General features: G+C 39.7%; 1 protein-coding gene across 3 annotated transcripts in view; it reads left to right on the forward strand.

The window, feature by feature from the left end:
* Positions 1–17199, forward strand: part of nedd4a (NEDD4 E3 ubiquitin protein ligase a) — a 152773-nt gene that overhangs the window by 119177 nt on the left and 16397 nt on the right. For all 3 annotated transcript variants that reach the window (XM_043677486.2, XM_043677487.2, XM_043677484.2), the window contains 9 exons: positions 839–958; positions 3732–3938; positions 5263–5340; positions 5531–5585; positions 5740–5798; positions 7616–7681; positions 10005–10234; positions 10546–10667; positions 14930–15000. In XM_043677486.2, coding sequence (XP_043533421.1) covers positions 839–958; positions 3732–3938; positions 5263–5340; positions 5531–5585; positions 5740–5798; positions 7616–7681; positions 10005–10234; positions 10546–10667; positions 14930–15000 — 1008 coding nt within the window. The remainder of the gene's footprint in view (positions 1–838; positions 959–3731; positions 3939–5262; positions 5341–5530; positions 5586–5739; positions 5799–7615; positions 7682–10004; positions 10235–10545; positions 10668–14929; positions 15001–17199) is intronic.

A 17199-nucleotide genomic window follows, 5' to 3' on the forward strand; every position in this document is an offset into this window, starting at 1 on the left:
ACTAGTATCCTTACATACAGATGAGTAAGGACAACATTTCGACTGGGACAATACATCCATCCTAGGACAAGCCAAACAGAGACAAGCACGAGAATTTCTAGAAGCATAGCATTCCAACCGGAACTCTGTCAACAAACACGTTGACTTGGTCCCATTTACCACCCTCTGAGAAAAAGAACAGGAGATGACCTCACAATAGGAAATGATGTCAGCACAGGAAATGACACCACCAGCCCAAGAATACCCAAACACATAAATAGAATGTGGGCTACATCACCAGTGCTTCATCTGAAGGCTCAGTGAACATGTTACCTAGTATGGTGACAAAACATCTGAAAATGAACCTTCCAGCTCAGCAAGCAAACCTACATCTAGAACTTCAACTTGAGCTACAAATCTCCTCAAAAATCACATATAAAGTTGGTTTAAAGCAACTTGATTTTATCTGGTGCCATAACATTGTAAAACTTCCCAATGTCCTTCATGGGGTTCTTCACATATAAGAAGTCAACGTTGTACCATGTAGAAGCTATGACATAGCTCCCTTATGAAGCTTTATTGTTGATGTTCACATTTAGAAACCCAATTGAATTCTTTGTAAAATGAATCCTGTTCACAAACAGAATCTTAATCTTTTAAAATCAGAAGTCAGATGACACCAGGTTATTGTCCAACAGGGTTTATTTGGAATCACAAGGTTTCAGAGCGCTGCTTCCTCATCAGGTGAAGTCCTGATCTATTAAAGCATAAAAGCAAATCAAACTTCTTACCACTTGGTGATTCCTTTGTGTTGTTGGGCTTTGTTTACAATGGTAACTTTGTCTTTTGCCCACATTAGATTTTACCCACTTCAACAGGATTGCCTCCTGGCTGGGAACTAAAGAAGGATGACAAGGGAAGAGCTTATTATGTCAACCACAATAACCGAACCACCAGTTGGACGCGACCTGTTATGCAGGCAAGTTGTATGATGGATATTTAGTGTATGTGAATGTTTTAGGTATTTTATAGTCAACCGATTCAGGAATATCATTACACACCACTAGAGCGGGTGGACTTGAAACCGGTGGTCTCCAGGCTCAGATAGGAGCAAGACCATTATACCATAACAGCCCTTATGTGAATGTTTTATACTCCTGAGGGGCCAACGTAGTCGTCATTTTATTAAGATGATGCAGTTAAGAAAGCTTGGCAGTCATGATGATTACATATTCTGTTTGCTAAATGATAGATCAGTTGTTAGCTGAATAAAAATATTGGCTTTCTGTTAGTAAATTTGAAACAGTAGCAGCTATTTTGACATTTAATGTTTGCACATCCCGTCAGCAAGTATCCCAATCTGAGTCACAATCTTTAGTATTATTGCTGTCAGTACAGTCCTTTAATCAGATGCTGTATCCTGGTTTTAGGGTTTAGCTTCCAAAATTCCTTGCCTCCCTCCAGCCATCTCCTCTTTCTCTACTGCTGCCCCTTTCCCCTAGTGCAACCAGAAATAATAGATTGATTGTTTTGCCATTCTATTTTTTTTCTGTGAAAATGATCCAGCCAAGAATTTGTGAAACTGAGATTCAGATTTGCTGTTCTCCTGTCAGAATTACTGGGCTCGTGATGTGGACTATTTTTCATTGCATCCTGAGTGATGTTGTCATGTAATCAATTGGAAGAGAGCTCGGTTAGAACTGTCTGTTCTTCAAACCCCTATCATATATTCAAGCACGTGCATTGCTCACAATTTTGGAGAAGAGGCTATAAAGAATATGGAACTGTTTCATTGAATAAGAGACAAAAGGTATTGTTTTTAAATGATACATTAGGTTTTGGTCATATCACCACAAAGTACGTGGTTTTAATAATCAGGAAATGGCTCTAAATGTTCATTCCTAGGAAGAGGCTGATTTTGAAAAGGTCACATTTCTTGCCCATTGTCTTGAACACACAGTGGTGGACTGATGTTTGAAAATGACTGTAAAAACTTATTAAGCCATTTCAGGGGCAGCATGAGACAACTAGGTGTGCCGACTTGAATCCCATGCAGACCAGGTTTGTTTCTCTAATGCTATGCCATAGATTAATTGAATTCAAATTCACAACTTGGAGGGAAAAGAATTGAACTTGTAACCTTTGGGTCATTGGTCCAAAGAAAGAGCTACTAAGCTGTTCCATGCAAATGATTGCCAACAAGGACTTGACCTACTGATCAGACAAGACTTGCAAAAGTGTTTTGGTACATTTACATTGACTGTAAACATGGTGCATTTTATCGAGGTCTGCGTTAAGGTTTGACTTATTATAAAAACTTGTGTAATAAATTGTTCTAAAATGCCAGTTCTAATGGACCACTTCTCTTTCATTCCACTTTGATTTATGTAGTTGTGTACTGCAGCTGTATGTGCACCGAATGTCAGACCATGGTAGAACATTACATGCATGCTGAATCTTGCACTCCTTTCCTCACCCACCTTGGCCTCACTAATCTTGTTTGTTTCTCAATCCATTCCCTTTTTATATGAATTACTTTATTTTCCTTCATTACTTCTGAGGTTTGTTATAATCTTTAAAGAGATCAACAACACTTCCTTATATTCAAATTCCCAGGGACCACTTTAAATGAATTGCAGAACAAGATTTCAAGTTTTAAGACTTCTGGGTAACAAGCAATCTAATGGAAACCTTGACTAAATGTTGTTTCAATCGGCAGTGGTTACTTAATCTACAGAAAAGATTGCCTCATGTAACATTCTGAAAGATCGAAAGATCATCCCTGCACCATGGCTATACATCTCTTAGTGTGAGCACTTTGTTCTCCTGGAGAGAGTCCAAAGTGATTCTTAACTCTTTTCCATTTTCAATGAGGTAACTCTATTTCTATGGCAAGATTTCCACTTTATGTTTTGCTGGGAACCCTTCCCTGTAGCCAAAGCTAGGTGAACCTTGCAGCTTCATTTAAAACTCCATGATCTTGGTCATCTCAATCAGAGCACGAGTTTCCAACAGGAACCATCAGGGAGATCGTTAGAAAAACGTACAGCATAATGCTACAATCTAAAAACATATCTCCATTGTTATGTGAATCAAATGGGGTTGCATCCGGTAGAGCTGCTAATTAGATATCCTCTTGACCACCTCCAATTCCATCCTATCTTGGAACTGAATAAACATTATAAAGTATAACCCTTTACAAAACTTGACCTGATGACCAGTAGTCGACCTGCCATCAACACAGCTGCGTGGTCTTTGTTTACAGGTCTGATTATCCGGCAAAATAACCTGAGCCCCTTTTGATCTTAACGACCAATGATTTCCTTCATTCCACCATCTTACCTAAATTAAAGGCACAGTCCCAAAACACAACAATCGCATTAACCTTGTATTAGTAGCGCATTATGTCTGTGATCTAGTCCTCCTTAGTTATGGTTACTGTTGTGCCTGAGTATTGTTTTCCTGTCTTATATTCTGGATTTTTATTAAAGACCTGGTAAATGTTCTCCAGACAAGTGTTGAAAATGATCAATACAGATATAAGGGTTACAAAGCTTTGAGACATTTCACTTCCATCAATCCACTTCTTTTGCATAAGTGCCTGAGTAACTCTTCCTTTTCCTTTGTGCATTTTACTTTTCTATATTACAAAATAATTCAGTGGTTTATATTGAAATAAGTTGTTACAATTCCATATTAATATTTTATGAATGGGAATTATTTATATATGGCTATTTTATTTTTGGGCACAGACCACTAGTGAGGCAGTACAACCAAAACCCTGTCGGAGTCCCACAGCGTATCTTCCTCCGACAGCATCTCCTCAAGATTCTCCACAAAATTCCCCAGGCCAACAAAGGAAATATGATTTGGGCTTTCTCCCCCCAGGCTGGGAAGTCCGACATGCAAGCAATGGTAGACATTTCTTCATTGATCACAACACCAAAACGACAACATGGGTAAGTTCAACCCATCCCTAACTCCATGCTGGTTGCTTTGGGTAAAGGCCGATTAGTAATTCTTTTCTGCTAAGGTGATGAGCATTATTGGTAATGAGTATTAATGTGCATATTCTAGTACATTGAAATCAATTGTTTTGAATAATTTTAATTGTATTGAATTCAATAAAGATATGGTATTTTATTAATGTGTTCCAAGTCAGGATAGGTGTTATCACAAACTTCAATTCTTGTTTCTACAACTTGAGTAGATGGACAAGTTGAGGCAACTGAGATAAATTTATAGCTTCCCAACTACTGCGTTGGCTGAGATCAGCTGACAGTTGCAACACATCCACCCAACCATGTGGAAAATTGCCCAGGTACACCCTGTACACAAATAACAGGACAAATCTGACCCGGCTAATTACTGCCCCGTCAATCTATTCTTGATCATCAGTAAAAAGAGGGAAGGTGTTATCAACAATGCTGTCAAGCAGCACCTGCTCAACAATAGCCTGCTCATTGACTCCCAGTTTGGGATCCACCAAGGCCACTCCGCTCCTGACCTCATTACAGCCTTTGTTCAAGCATGGACAAAGGAGCTGAATTCCAGAGATGAATGTGAGAATGACAGTCCTTGACGTCAAGGTTGCATTCGACCCAGTGTGGCATCAAGGAGTCCAAACAAACAAGGAATCAGGGGCAAACTCTCTGCTGGTTGGTGTTATACCTGACACATAGAATGTTGGTCTAGGTTATTTGAGGTCACTCATGTTAGCTCCAGGATATCTCTGTAGGAGTTCCTCAGGGTGGTGTACTAGGCCCAACCATCTTCAGCTGTTTCATCAATGACCTCCTCTCCAACACAAGATCAGAAGTCGGAATGTTTGCTAATGATTACACAATGTTCAGCACCATTTGCTACTTCTCAGATACTGAAGCAGTCCATGTTTAAATGACTCTTTATCAGAGCTGATGTGGACTGGACTCAAAACGTTAGCTTGCTTTCTCTCCATGGATGTTGCCTGACTCTCTGTGATCTCCAGCAATTTTTGTTTTCAGTACAGATTCCAGCATCTGCAATTAATTTGTTCCTTCACTTCAATCGTTCTTTTTGAAGTGCAGCAGTATGTATGAGTTTGACTGACACCCACTGTTAATCTAGCAAGTATCCATTAATTAAAGATTTGCATGATAGTAGGTTTTAAAAAAAAAGAATTCTTTACATTGATTTAATAGCATTCATTACACGCAGAATGAATTAGCTTTTTCCTATATTGGCTAATTCAGTGGAATATTTATTTCTTGTTAATTAACTTTTCTCCTTCACATTTGTAACCAGGAGGACCCAAGATTAAAAATTCCAGTTCATATGAGGCATCGGCCATCTTTAGATCCTTCAGACCTTGGGCCACTTCCTGTAAGTCAACTAGTCCTTTTACTCTGTTGCTGTCCCTCATTCTCCCCTGATTTACACATTCATCTTTATTTCTTTTTAAAAAGATCAAACAATTTCAGAAATATAAAGGATAATTATCACTATTAATATTCTGTTTCATTTGATGAACTTTTCCTGTAATTCACATTTTAAAAATTATGTTTTACTACAGCCTGGCTGGGAGGAGAGAATTCACTCAGACGGTAGAATTTTCTACATCGACCATAGTGAGTATGACATTTATTACGGTTCTGAAATATTATTGTTCTTAAAGTAGTACCAGTTTTAAATCTGAATATTTTAAACTGACCGTTGTTTTCAATCTATGAAGTTTTAGTCACATGAGTAAAGGGAAATTAAATTTAAAATTGTTTCTTACAGATTCTAAAGTTACCCAGTGGGAGGATCCTCGTTTACAGAATGTAGCCATCACTGGACCTGTATGTAAAACAAAATATATGAATTTAGAATTTTACATTATATTTCAATATGTAAACTCCTCTGCATTGGAATTTGCAGGTACCTGTATTTCTAGGCCACCTAATTATGAACATGCAAATTAGGAGTGGGAGGAGGTATTTGGCCTCTTGAACCTGCTCTGCCATTGGATAAGATCAAGGATGATCTGATTGTGACCTCAACTTCATCTTCCTGTCCAATCCTTTTGTTCTTTAACTGATTTGTAAATCAATAAATACGTAACTGAGCCTAAATAACATGATGACCCTGCCTCCACAGATCTCTAGGCAAAGAATTTTGCAAACTAATGGCCTCTTAGAGAGAAAATAAAACCTGAAACTTCGCTTTAAGTGGACTCATTTTTAAACTGTGTCCCTGAGTTCTAGTTTTCCCTACATCCTCTCATCCTGCCAAATCACCTGGTGATCTTTTATGTTCCATTAAGTTCACTATTCATTCTTTTAAACTTCAGTGGTTACAGGTCCAACATTTCCTGAGCCAAGATAACCCCCCTCCCCCCACCATCCCAACATTGCAGGAATCTTCCCTGAACTTCAATTGCAGTAACACCCTTTCTCAAGTGAAAGAAGACCAAATCTGCATGCAGTACTGAAGATGCAATTCCATCAGTACACTACAGTTGTAGAAAAACCGCCCAACATTTTTATTCTATTCCCCTCTCAATGACCAATAGGCTGCATTTGCTGGCACCATCGCATGTGCACTGTGCATCACTTCAATTTGCGCAGAAGTGGGAGATGCCCCCGCCAAGTCTTCACTCCCCAACATGTACCTTCCTCTGGCCCCATGTCCTCAGTCCCCCTGTTGAAGCTTGTTTCAAAATTGTTTTCTTCACTGTGCATATGCAGGGTAGTGTTTGTGTTTAATGTCTATATGATTTTCTACAATGATGTAGTGGGTTTGGAATCGCGCACTTTCAGATTAGCCACGTGCACAGTTGTGGTTGTCAGCAGACACTGCTTAAACAACATTCCATTTGTCTTGCTAACCATATGCTACATCTGTGTACTAACATTTTGTCGTACATGTACTAGGATGTCAGAGCCCTCTGTACATCAGAGTTATGCAGTCTTTGTACATTAAATAATATACTGCTTTTCTATTCTTCCTGCTAAGGTGGACTATTTCACATTTTTCAATATTACATACCAATCTGACAATTTTTTCTCCCACTCTCCCTTAAGCTATCTACATCCCACAGTAGACTCTTTGCATCCTCTCATCCTTGGAAAGTAGACTGAATCATTCAATTTAGCAACTGTACATCCATCTAAGTCATTTTATTTATATATACAACCTGAAAATTACCCATTTATTCCTATCATCCGCTGTTGTCAATCAATCCTCAATGTATGACAAGAATGTTGCATTCTAAACCATGAGGTCTTCTGGAGTAATCTTGAATGTGCAATATTATCAAATGCTTTTTGGAATCAATTTACATTATATCGACAAACTTTGTTTTATTCATTAAAGAACTCTAATAAATTAGTCAAACATGATTTCCCTTACAAAAAAACATGTTGACTCTGCCCAGTTTTATTAAGATATTAGGTGCCATGCTATAATCTCCTTAATAATAGATGCTAGCCTTTTTCCTGTGACAGCAGTTGGCCTGACAGTTCTGTAGTTACCTACTTTCTGTCTCCTTCCTTTCTTGAATAGAGGTAACCTATTTTTAGTTCATGTAAATCAATAGACAGTTAAATTCAGTTGACACTGATTTAAATGTTTATCCACAAGTCTGTAACATGCTGGATTTGATCCTGTTTTCTAGGCTGTGCCTTACTCAAGAGATTACAAACAGAAGTATGATTATTTCAGGAAAAAGCTGAGGAAGCCTGTGAGTATTTTCTATGTAGCTTCAGATATTTCATTTTCATTGATGCTGGCAAAGAATACAGAAATACTTTAGAAATATCTGTGCTTTCCTGCTCCTACCCATGAAGGCTGGAATGTTAGGGAGTCACTATCAAGAGGTTTATTATTTTTATTAAAAGCCAGTAGCTTAGTCGTAATGTCTTTAAACTAAACTTCCAGAGCTTCTGACTATGTTCATGATACATGGTGAAATTTGAATTAAGTAAAAAGAGGAGGTTTGGAATGGAAAACTAATCTTATGGCAACCATGTGACCACCATCAATTGATGTAGACATCCATGTGATTCACTCATGCACTACAAAAGAAAGAATGGTGGAGTGAGAGTAGCGTGGATCTTGCAGTTGCTTCTGAGATTCAGGCTTATTTCTAGATTTACCTCTATATTTCTTACAATTGTTACATTTCGGTAATATAACATTTTTATTTTGATTCATGTTTAGTTCTTTTATAGAGAAAAAGCGAAAAAAAAACTTTTTTTTTTCAAACTGAATTCCGTTAACAGAACTTTTTGAGAGGCCTATACATTAGATTAGATTAGATTCCCTACAGTGTGGAAACAGGCCCTTTGGCCCAACAAGTCCACACTGACTCTCTGAAGAGTAACCCACCCAGACTCATTTCCCTCTGACTAATGCACCTAACACTATGGGCAATTTAGCATGGTCAATTCACCTAACCTGCACATCTTTGGACTGTGGGAGGAAACCGGAGCACCCGGAGGAAACCCATGCAGACACAGGTAGGATGTGCATACTCCACATAGACAGTCGCCTGAGGCTGGAATTGAATCTGGGAACCCTGGTGCTGTGAGGCAGCAGTGCTAACCACTGAGCGACCGATCCATGGGTGGCACTTTTTTTTTGTATAAAATTATACATGTAGAAAAGAGATTATTTATAACCACTGAAGAGATTGTTTTTAAAAATCACAGAGGAGAGTTTTATTTTAAACTGAATTGGTCTTTACAAAGCTTTTGTCTTGCTTTCTTAAGGTGATATCATTTCCGGTTCTTTTTCTCAGAGGTTAATAAATGGGGTTCACATTAAGGTGTTTATTGATGGAGTTCCAGTTTAAATGTCAGGCCTCTAGGAATTCCCGTGCGTGTCTCTGTTTAGCCTGTCCTAGGATGGATGTTGTCCCAGTCGAAGTGATGTCCTCCTTCGTCTGTGTGTAAGGATTCTAGTGATAGTGGGTCATGTCTTTTGGTGGCTAGTTGGTGTTTGTGTATCCTGGTGGCTAGTTTTCTGCCTGTCTAACCAATCTAGTGTTTGTTACAGTCCTTGCATGGTATTTTGTAAATGACATTCGTTTTACTGGTTGTTGGTATAGGGTCCTTAAGGTTCATCAGTAGCTGTATCAGTGTGTTGGTAGGTTTGTGAGCTACCATAGTGCCAAGGAGGTTGGAGTAGTCTGGTAGTCATCTCTGAGATGCCTTTGATGTACAGTTGTGTGGTTAGAGTTTCTGGGCATGTTGTGTCTACTTGTTTGGGTTTGTTGGCATGGACGGGTTGGATCGAGGGGTCTGTTTCCACGCTTTACATCTCTGTGACTCTATAATAGGCAGACTGTGTTTATTGGGTACCCGTTCTTCTTGACTACGCTGTCCAGGTATTCTTCTGCTGTTCATGTTATACATGTGTAAAAGACAGTAGATAGACCTGCACTATAGAATGGCAGAATCTATACTGACAACCGGAAGCGGCAGGGACAGACCACTATAAACACCGGAGGAAACATCAAAGAAGCGCTTCGCAGGAGTCTCCCAAGCACTGATGATGTCGCCTAGCCAGGGGACGAAACGTTTGCAACAAAAACTTCTAGCTCGGCGAACAGAACCACAACAACGAGCACCCGAGCTACAAATCTTCGCACAAACTTTATATAGAATGGCTCCACATGCCTTTGTTGGGTGAGACTTTAAAGCGAGTCCCCATTTACCTGTTTGAGCAACTGTAAACCCATTATTGTGTTCTAATCAATACTACTTATTAAAACAAGATCGTTGAAAGAAAATACCTAGTTACTTGTTTGTGGGTTGTTGCTGCTCACAAATTAACTGCAAAAATTGGTGCCTGTATTTCAATAATTAAACTTTGGTACAAATTGTAATGAGATAAACGGAGTGGCATAAATGGCATTATTTGAATGTAGAGTGCACATTTTTAAATTTAAAGTTTCATATATTACAGAAATTCAATTTTCTGGCAGTACGTGTATCTACAAAATCAGACCATCATTGAATCCGTTAATAAGCCCCTCACCCTGAATGGTGTTTCTTTTGCAGTCAGATGGTCCAAATCGATTTGAAATGAAGCTACGTCGTAATGCAATCTTAGAAGATTCCTACAGAAAAATAATGTCTGTGAAGAGAGTGGAATTCCTTAAAGCCAGACTGTGGATTGAGTTTGATTCTGAAAAAGGATTGGATTATGGTGGTGTTGCCAGGGAATGGTTTTTTCTCCTCTCTAAGGAGATGTTCAATCCTTATTATGGATTGTTTGAATATTCTGCCACGTAAGTATTTGTCAGAAACCCTTAACTTTAAAGTACTGGAATTTTGAGCACTTCCTTATGAATATCTCGTTGCATAATTGCATTGTCTCTTCAGTATATAATGAGGTTTGTAGTCTCACAATGAAACAGTTAATGTAGAGCTAACGAAGATGATTGCCGAAACCAATGCTATTTGTAAAGGTTCAGTGTTAATGCAAATCTTCCTTCAATACGATTTTTGATTAGATTCTATGCTTTTCCATTATTATTATAACCTGTGAGGTTACAGTACTCTAATCACCTAACCCAATCCAATGTCCTCTTTCCTTTAGGGACAATTACACCTTACAGATAAATCCAAACTCTGGACTCTGCAATGAGGAGCATTTATCTTACTTCAAGTTCATAGGCCGTGTAGCTGGAATGGCCGTTTACCATGGAAAATTATTAGATGGTAGGTACATAGATTGCATTGATAGTACAGACTTGTGCAATTATTGGTGCCTGGGGAATGTTCTTTTAGAAATTGTGTGCTTTATAAATAGGACAGAAAACTTATTCTAAATATTTCAGTCAGCGTGGTTTGCTGGTGCTGGCATCCATAGGGTCTCAGATGTACAGCACAGAAACAGACCCTTCGGTCCAACTCGTCCATGCCAACTGGATATCCAGACCCAATCTAGTCCTACCTGCCAGCACCTACCCCATATCCCTCCTCTCCCTTCCTATTCATATACCCATCCAGATGCTTTTTAAATGCTGTAATTGTACCAACCTCCACTATGTCCTCTGGCAGCACATTCCATACACGTACCACCCTCTGCGTGAAAAAGTTACCCCTTAGGTCTCTTATATCTTTCCCCTCTCACCCTAAATCTGTGCCCTCTAGTTCTGGACTCCACCACCCCAGGGAAACTCCTTATCTATTTATCCTATCCATGCCCCTCATGATTTTATAAACCTCAATGAGATCACCCCTCAGCCTCCGACGCTCTGGGAAAACAGCTCCCAGCCTATTCAACCTCTTCCTTCCCTGGCGACATCCTTATAAATCTTTTCTGAACCCTTTCAAGTTTCACAACATCCTTCCTTCCAATAGGATGGAGACCAGAATTGCGCGCAATATCCAATAGTGGCCTAACTAATATCCTGTATAGCCATAACATGACCTCCCAACTCATGTACTCCATACTCTGACCAATAAAGGAAAGCATACCAAATGCCACCTTCACTATCCTATCTAGCTGCGACTCACTTTCAAGGAGCTATGAACCTGCACTCCAAGGTCTCTTTGTTCAGCAACGCTCCCTAAGACCTTACCATTAAGTGTATAAGTTCTGCTAAGATTTGCTTTCCCAAAATGCAGCACTTCACATTTACCTAAATTAAACTCCACCTGCCACCCATTGGCCCATCTGAGCAAACTCCCGTTGTAATTTGAGGTAACCTTCACTGCCCACTATACCTCCAATTTTGGTGTCATCCGCAAACTTACGAACTATACCTGTTATGCTCACATCCAAATCATTTATATAAATGACTAAAAGTAGTGGACCCAGCACTGAACCTTGTGACCACTCCACTGGTCACAGGCCTCCAATCTGATAAACAACCCTCCATCACCACCCTCTGTCTTCTACCTTTGAGCCAGTTCTGTATCCAAATGGCGAGTTCTCCCTGTATTCCATGAGATCTAACCTTGCTAACCAGTCTCCCATGGGGAACCTTGTCGAATGTCTTACTGAAATCCACCTAGATCATGTCCACCACTCTGTCTTCATCAATGCTCTTTGTTACTTCAAAAAACTCAATCAAGTTTGTGAGACATGATTTCCCACATACAAAGCCATGTTGACTAACCCTAATCAGTCCTTGCCTTTCCAAATATATGTACATCCTGTCCCTCACGATTCCCTCCTACAACTTGCCCACCACTGATGTCAGGCTCCCTTGGCTTGTCCTTACCACCCCTCTTAAACAGTGGCACCACGTTAACCAACCTCCATTCTTCCGGCATCTCACCTGTGACTATCAATGATACAAATATCTCAGCAAGAGGCCCAGCAATCACTTGCCTAGCTTCCCACAGAGTCCTAGGGTACACCTGATCAGGTGCTGGGGATTTATCCACTTTCATGCGTTTCAAGACATCCAGCACTTCCTCCTTTGTAATATGGACACTTTTCAAGATGTCACCATCTATTTCCCTACATTCTATATCTTCCATGTCCTTTTCCACAGTAAACACTGATGCAAAATACTTGTGTAATATCTCTCCCATCTCCTGTGGCTCCACACAAAGGCTGCCTTGCTGATCTTTGAGGGGCCCTATTCTCTCCCAAGTTACCCTTTTGTCCTTAATGTATTTATAAAAACCCTTTGGATTCTCCTTAACTCTGTTTGCCAAAGCTATCTCATGACCTCTTTTTGCCCTCCTGATTTCCCACATACTCCTACTACCTTTATAATCTTCTAAGAATTAATTCAATCTATCTTGTCTCTACCTGACAGATACTTCCTTCTTGTTCTTAACCAAATCCTCAATTTCTTTAGTCATCCAGCATTCCCTATACCCACCAGTCTTTCCTTTCACCCTAACAGGAGTATACTGTCTCTGAACTCACATTATCTCATTTCTGAAGGCTTCCCATTTTCCAGCCGTTTCTTTACCTGCAAACACCTGCCCCCAGTCAGCCTTTGAAAGTTCTTGCCTAATACCATCAAAATTAGCCTTCCTCCAATTTAGAATGTCAGCTTTTAGATCTGGTCTATCCTTTTCCATCACTATTTTAAAACTAATAGAATTATAGTCACTGGCCCCAAAGTGCTCCCCCACTGACATCTGCCTTGCCTCATTAACCAAGAGTAGGTCAAATTTTGCACCTTCTCTAGCAGGTACATCCACATATTGAATCAGAAAATTTTCTTGTATACACTTAACAAATTCCCCTCCATCTAAACCCTTAACACCATGGCAGTCCCAATCAATGTTTGAAAAGTTAAAATCCCCTCCCATAACCACCCTATTATTCTTACAGATAGCGTGTTTTGAGAGGATTTGTAGCTCAGGTTGAGTTTCTGGATATGGGTTTGCTCGCTGAACTGTAAGGTTCGTTTTCAGACGTTTCGTCACCATACTAGGTAACATCATCTTCAGTGGGCCTCCAGACGAAACAGTGCTGATGATTCCTGCTTTCTATTTATATGTTTGGGTTTCTTTGGGTTGGTGATGTCATTTACTGTGGTGATGTCATTTCCTATTCTTTATCTCACTGGGTGGTAAATGGGGTCCAAGTCAATGTGTTTGTTGATAGAGTTCAGGTTGGAATGCCATGCTTCTAGGAATTCTCATGCGTGTCTTTGTTTGGCTCGTCCTGTGAGGGATGTGTTGTCCCAGTCGAAGTGGTGTCCTTGCTTATCTATGTGGAGGGATACTAGTGAGAGTGGGTCATGTCATTTTGTGGCTAGTTGATGTTCATGTACCCTGATGGTGAATTTTCTGCCTGTTTGTCCAATGTAGTGTTTGTTACAGTCCTTGAAGGTATTTTGTAAATGACATTAGTTTTGCTTGTTGCCTGTATAGGGTCTTTTAAGTTCATTACCTGCTGTTTTAGTGTGTTGGTGGGTTTGTGAGCTACCAATCATGCCAAAGGGTCTGAGTCTGGCAGTCATTTCCAAGAGGTCTTTGATGTAGGGGAGAGTGGCTAGGGTTTCTGGGCGCATTTTGTCTGCTTGTTTGAGTTTGTTGTGAAATCAGCAAACTGAGTTCATTTGGTACCCATTCTTTTTGAATACACTGTATAGGTGATTTTCCTCTGCAGTGTGTGGTGGTTCATTGAAATAATGTTCTGATGCAGCTGATACAAAATACCATGCAAGAACTGTAACAAACACTACATTAAACAAACAGGCAGAAAACTAGCCATCAGGGTACATGAACATCAATTAGCCACAAAACGACATGACCCCCTCTCACTAGTATCCTTACATATAGATAAGGAAGGACACCACTTCGACTGGGACAACACATCTATCCTAAGACCAGCCAAACAGAGACCCACACGAGAATTCCTAGAAGCATGGCATTCCAACCTGAACCCTATCAACAAACACATTGACTTGGACCCCATTTATCACCCCCTGAGAAAAGGAATAGGAAATGACATCACCAATCCAAAGAAACCCAAACATTTAAATAGAAAGCAGGAATCATCAATAGTGCTTCGTCCAGAGGCTCACTGAAAATGTTACCTAGTATGATGCCAAAACGTCTGAAAATGAACATTCCAGCTCAGCGAGCAAACCTACATTCAGATTCTTACAGATAACTGAGATCTCCTTACAAATTTGTTTCTCAATTTTCCTCCACTAGGGGGTCTATAATAATAAGGTCCCTTTCTGATTTCTCAGTTCAACCAAAATAATTTCCCTGGATGTATTTCCGGGAATATTCTCCATCAGTACAGCTGTAATGCTATCCCTTTTCAAAAACACCACACACCCGTCCTCTATTGCCTTCCTTTCATTCCTTCCTGTGGCATTTGTATCCTGGAACATTAAGCTGCCAGTCCTGTCCATCCCTGAGCCGAGTTTCTGAAATTGCTATGATATCCCAGTCCCATGTTCCTAACCATGCCGAGTTCATCTGTCTTCCTTATTAGGCAATTATGTACGCTTGCAGAAATTGATTTGGCTTTTTGTTTTTCATTTATGCAGGGTTTTTCATCAGACCATTGTATAAGATGATGCTTCAGAAGCCAATTACACTGCAAGATATGGAGTCAGTGGTAAGTGTTTCGTGCTATAGATATGGGGAATAATATTTCCTTTTGTAACTGCTCTGTATGTGCAGGAGTGAGACATGGAAAAAGAAGTTAATTCCTCTCTGTCAGGGTAATAGTGCTCTGCTTGGCCTCATGACCGTGGTCTAGTCTACACTGCTCTGGGAAGAGGTTGTCAGGCTTCTGCTTTTGATAACTACCCAGAAATAGTTCTGCATCAAAGTTAAATAGGGCAACATCAGGTTTCATAGTGATGTACAATGGCCACATAGATTAAGCCTGAGGAATAGCCATAAAACATTGAAATGTTAATTGGTTGCCATGAAAGATTGCAGCAGGTTGGATGACCTTGCAATTATGCTGGCTATTTGTATGTGTTACTGTAGCTTTTAAATGATATGAGAAATTGGGAGGTTAGTCAGTGATAATGGTCATTGACCAACAGTTATCATCACAGAGGGTTTTCAGGCAATGTTCAAGAGAATGTAAACAGTGGAAAACAATTTAACTTGCTCAAGTACAGCAACTAATCAGTAAAACTAGCAGAATGCTGTCATATACTTTGAGAGGAATTGACTACAAAAGCAGAGAGTTTATGCTTCAGTTATATAGGGCACTCAGCAGACCTCATGGAGTAATGTGTACAGTAATTAAGGAAAAATATAAATGCTTTGGAGAAGGCAGTTCAAAGAAGGTTTACTCGACTAATAACCTGGAATGGACAGGTCATTGTAGGATGGACAGGGTACGGTGTATGCTCGACTTCAAAAGAGTTATTGGTAACTTGATTAAAACACACAAAATTCTGAAGGATTTTGATAGGGCTGACAGAGAGCATGTTCCCTTATGGGAAAATCTAGAATCCGGGATTTTAAAAATGCCGGGTCACCAATTTTAAACATAAAAATGAGCCAAATCTTTTTCTGTTAGAGGGCCATGAATCTTTGGAATTGTCATCCTGAAAAGGTAGTTGAAGCAGAGTTCTTGAATATTTTTCAAGCAGAGATGGAGAGATTCTTGTTGAGCAAGGGGTTAAAAGGTTATCAGGGCAGGCGGTAATGTGGATTTGAGGTCACATTCAGATCAACCACAATTATGTTGTCATTAAAGAACTGTGGTTGCCAATTTGCAAACAATAATTTGCCACAAACGGCAATTAATGATCAAATCATTTGTTTAGGTGCTAATTGAGGGATTAGAGGTGACGAAGTGAGTGTCATATTGCACTTAGCTAAGAGAAAACATTTTACTTTGTGTAGTTAAAATTTCCTAGAAAGGAAAGAGTTTCTCTGAAACTTTGAGTCACATTCTAATTTACAAGGGAGCAGGAGCAAGTAAACCCAGTTGCAACAGGGCATATAAATAATGGGCCGAAGTAGAAAAACAGAAACGTTTGCACAAAGTAAGCTTTATAAAGCTTAGGGAAGGGAGTGATGGACCAGTAGTCAGAGGTTGGGGCTGCCCAATAATATCTGAATGAGAGAATAGCAAAAGATGTCAAATATTCCCCCACGCTGCACTAGCAATTAGGTAGTGGAAGAGGAACTCACCATTCCAAAGAACTGTTGGGATGAGTTTCAGATCATAAATGTGTTAAATGGTTACTTAGAGGCATTTAATCAATGAGTACTATAGCAGTTTAAAAAAGTAAAGTTGCCATAGACCAATTGGAGCATGGAGAAAGTGAGGACTGATGAAGGGCTTTTGCCTGAAACGTCGATTCTCCTGCTCCTCGGATGCTGCCTGACCTGCTGTGCTTTTCCAGCACCCCACTCTCTATCGGAGCATAGGGCTAGAGTCTGGTGGTGGTTTAACCTGACAGACCTCCCGCTTCAGTTGAGGGGAGAGGTTGAGAAGGAGAATCCTCCATGTTAGTGCAGGAATTGAACCCACACATCACTCTGCAACTCAAACCAGCCGCCCAGCAGCAATTAATTGTTTCTAACAGCAACTTGACTGTGTAATACAACTGTTTTGTATCAGTACTGGGAAATATATTACTGATAAATGCATGACTAATTATTGTCTTTTTGCCACAATGAACGTTTCTCTGTACCAGGATCAAATTCTCATAAATATTTATTCTGTTAAAAAAGCTGTGCTGTTGAGTCTTTCCCTTCCCCAGCTAATTTGTAATAACTTCACATTCAGTCCCTTGTACTGTAAATTTTCTACCAAACAAAAGTTTTTTCAATAATCTATTGC

Source organism: Chiloscyllium plagiosum, unplaced genomic scaffold, assembly GCF_037043375.1.
Source record: "Chiloscyllium plagiosum isolate Xiang-an unplaced genomic scaffold, Cpla_swu_hap1 HiC_scaffold_39, whole genome shotgun sequence".
NCBI lineage: Eukaryota > Metazoa > Chordata > Chondrichthyes > Orectolobiformes > Hemiscylliidae > Chiloscyllium > Chiloscyllium plagiosum.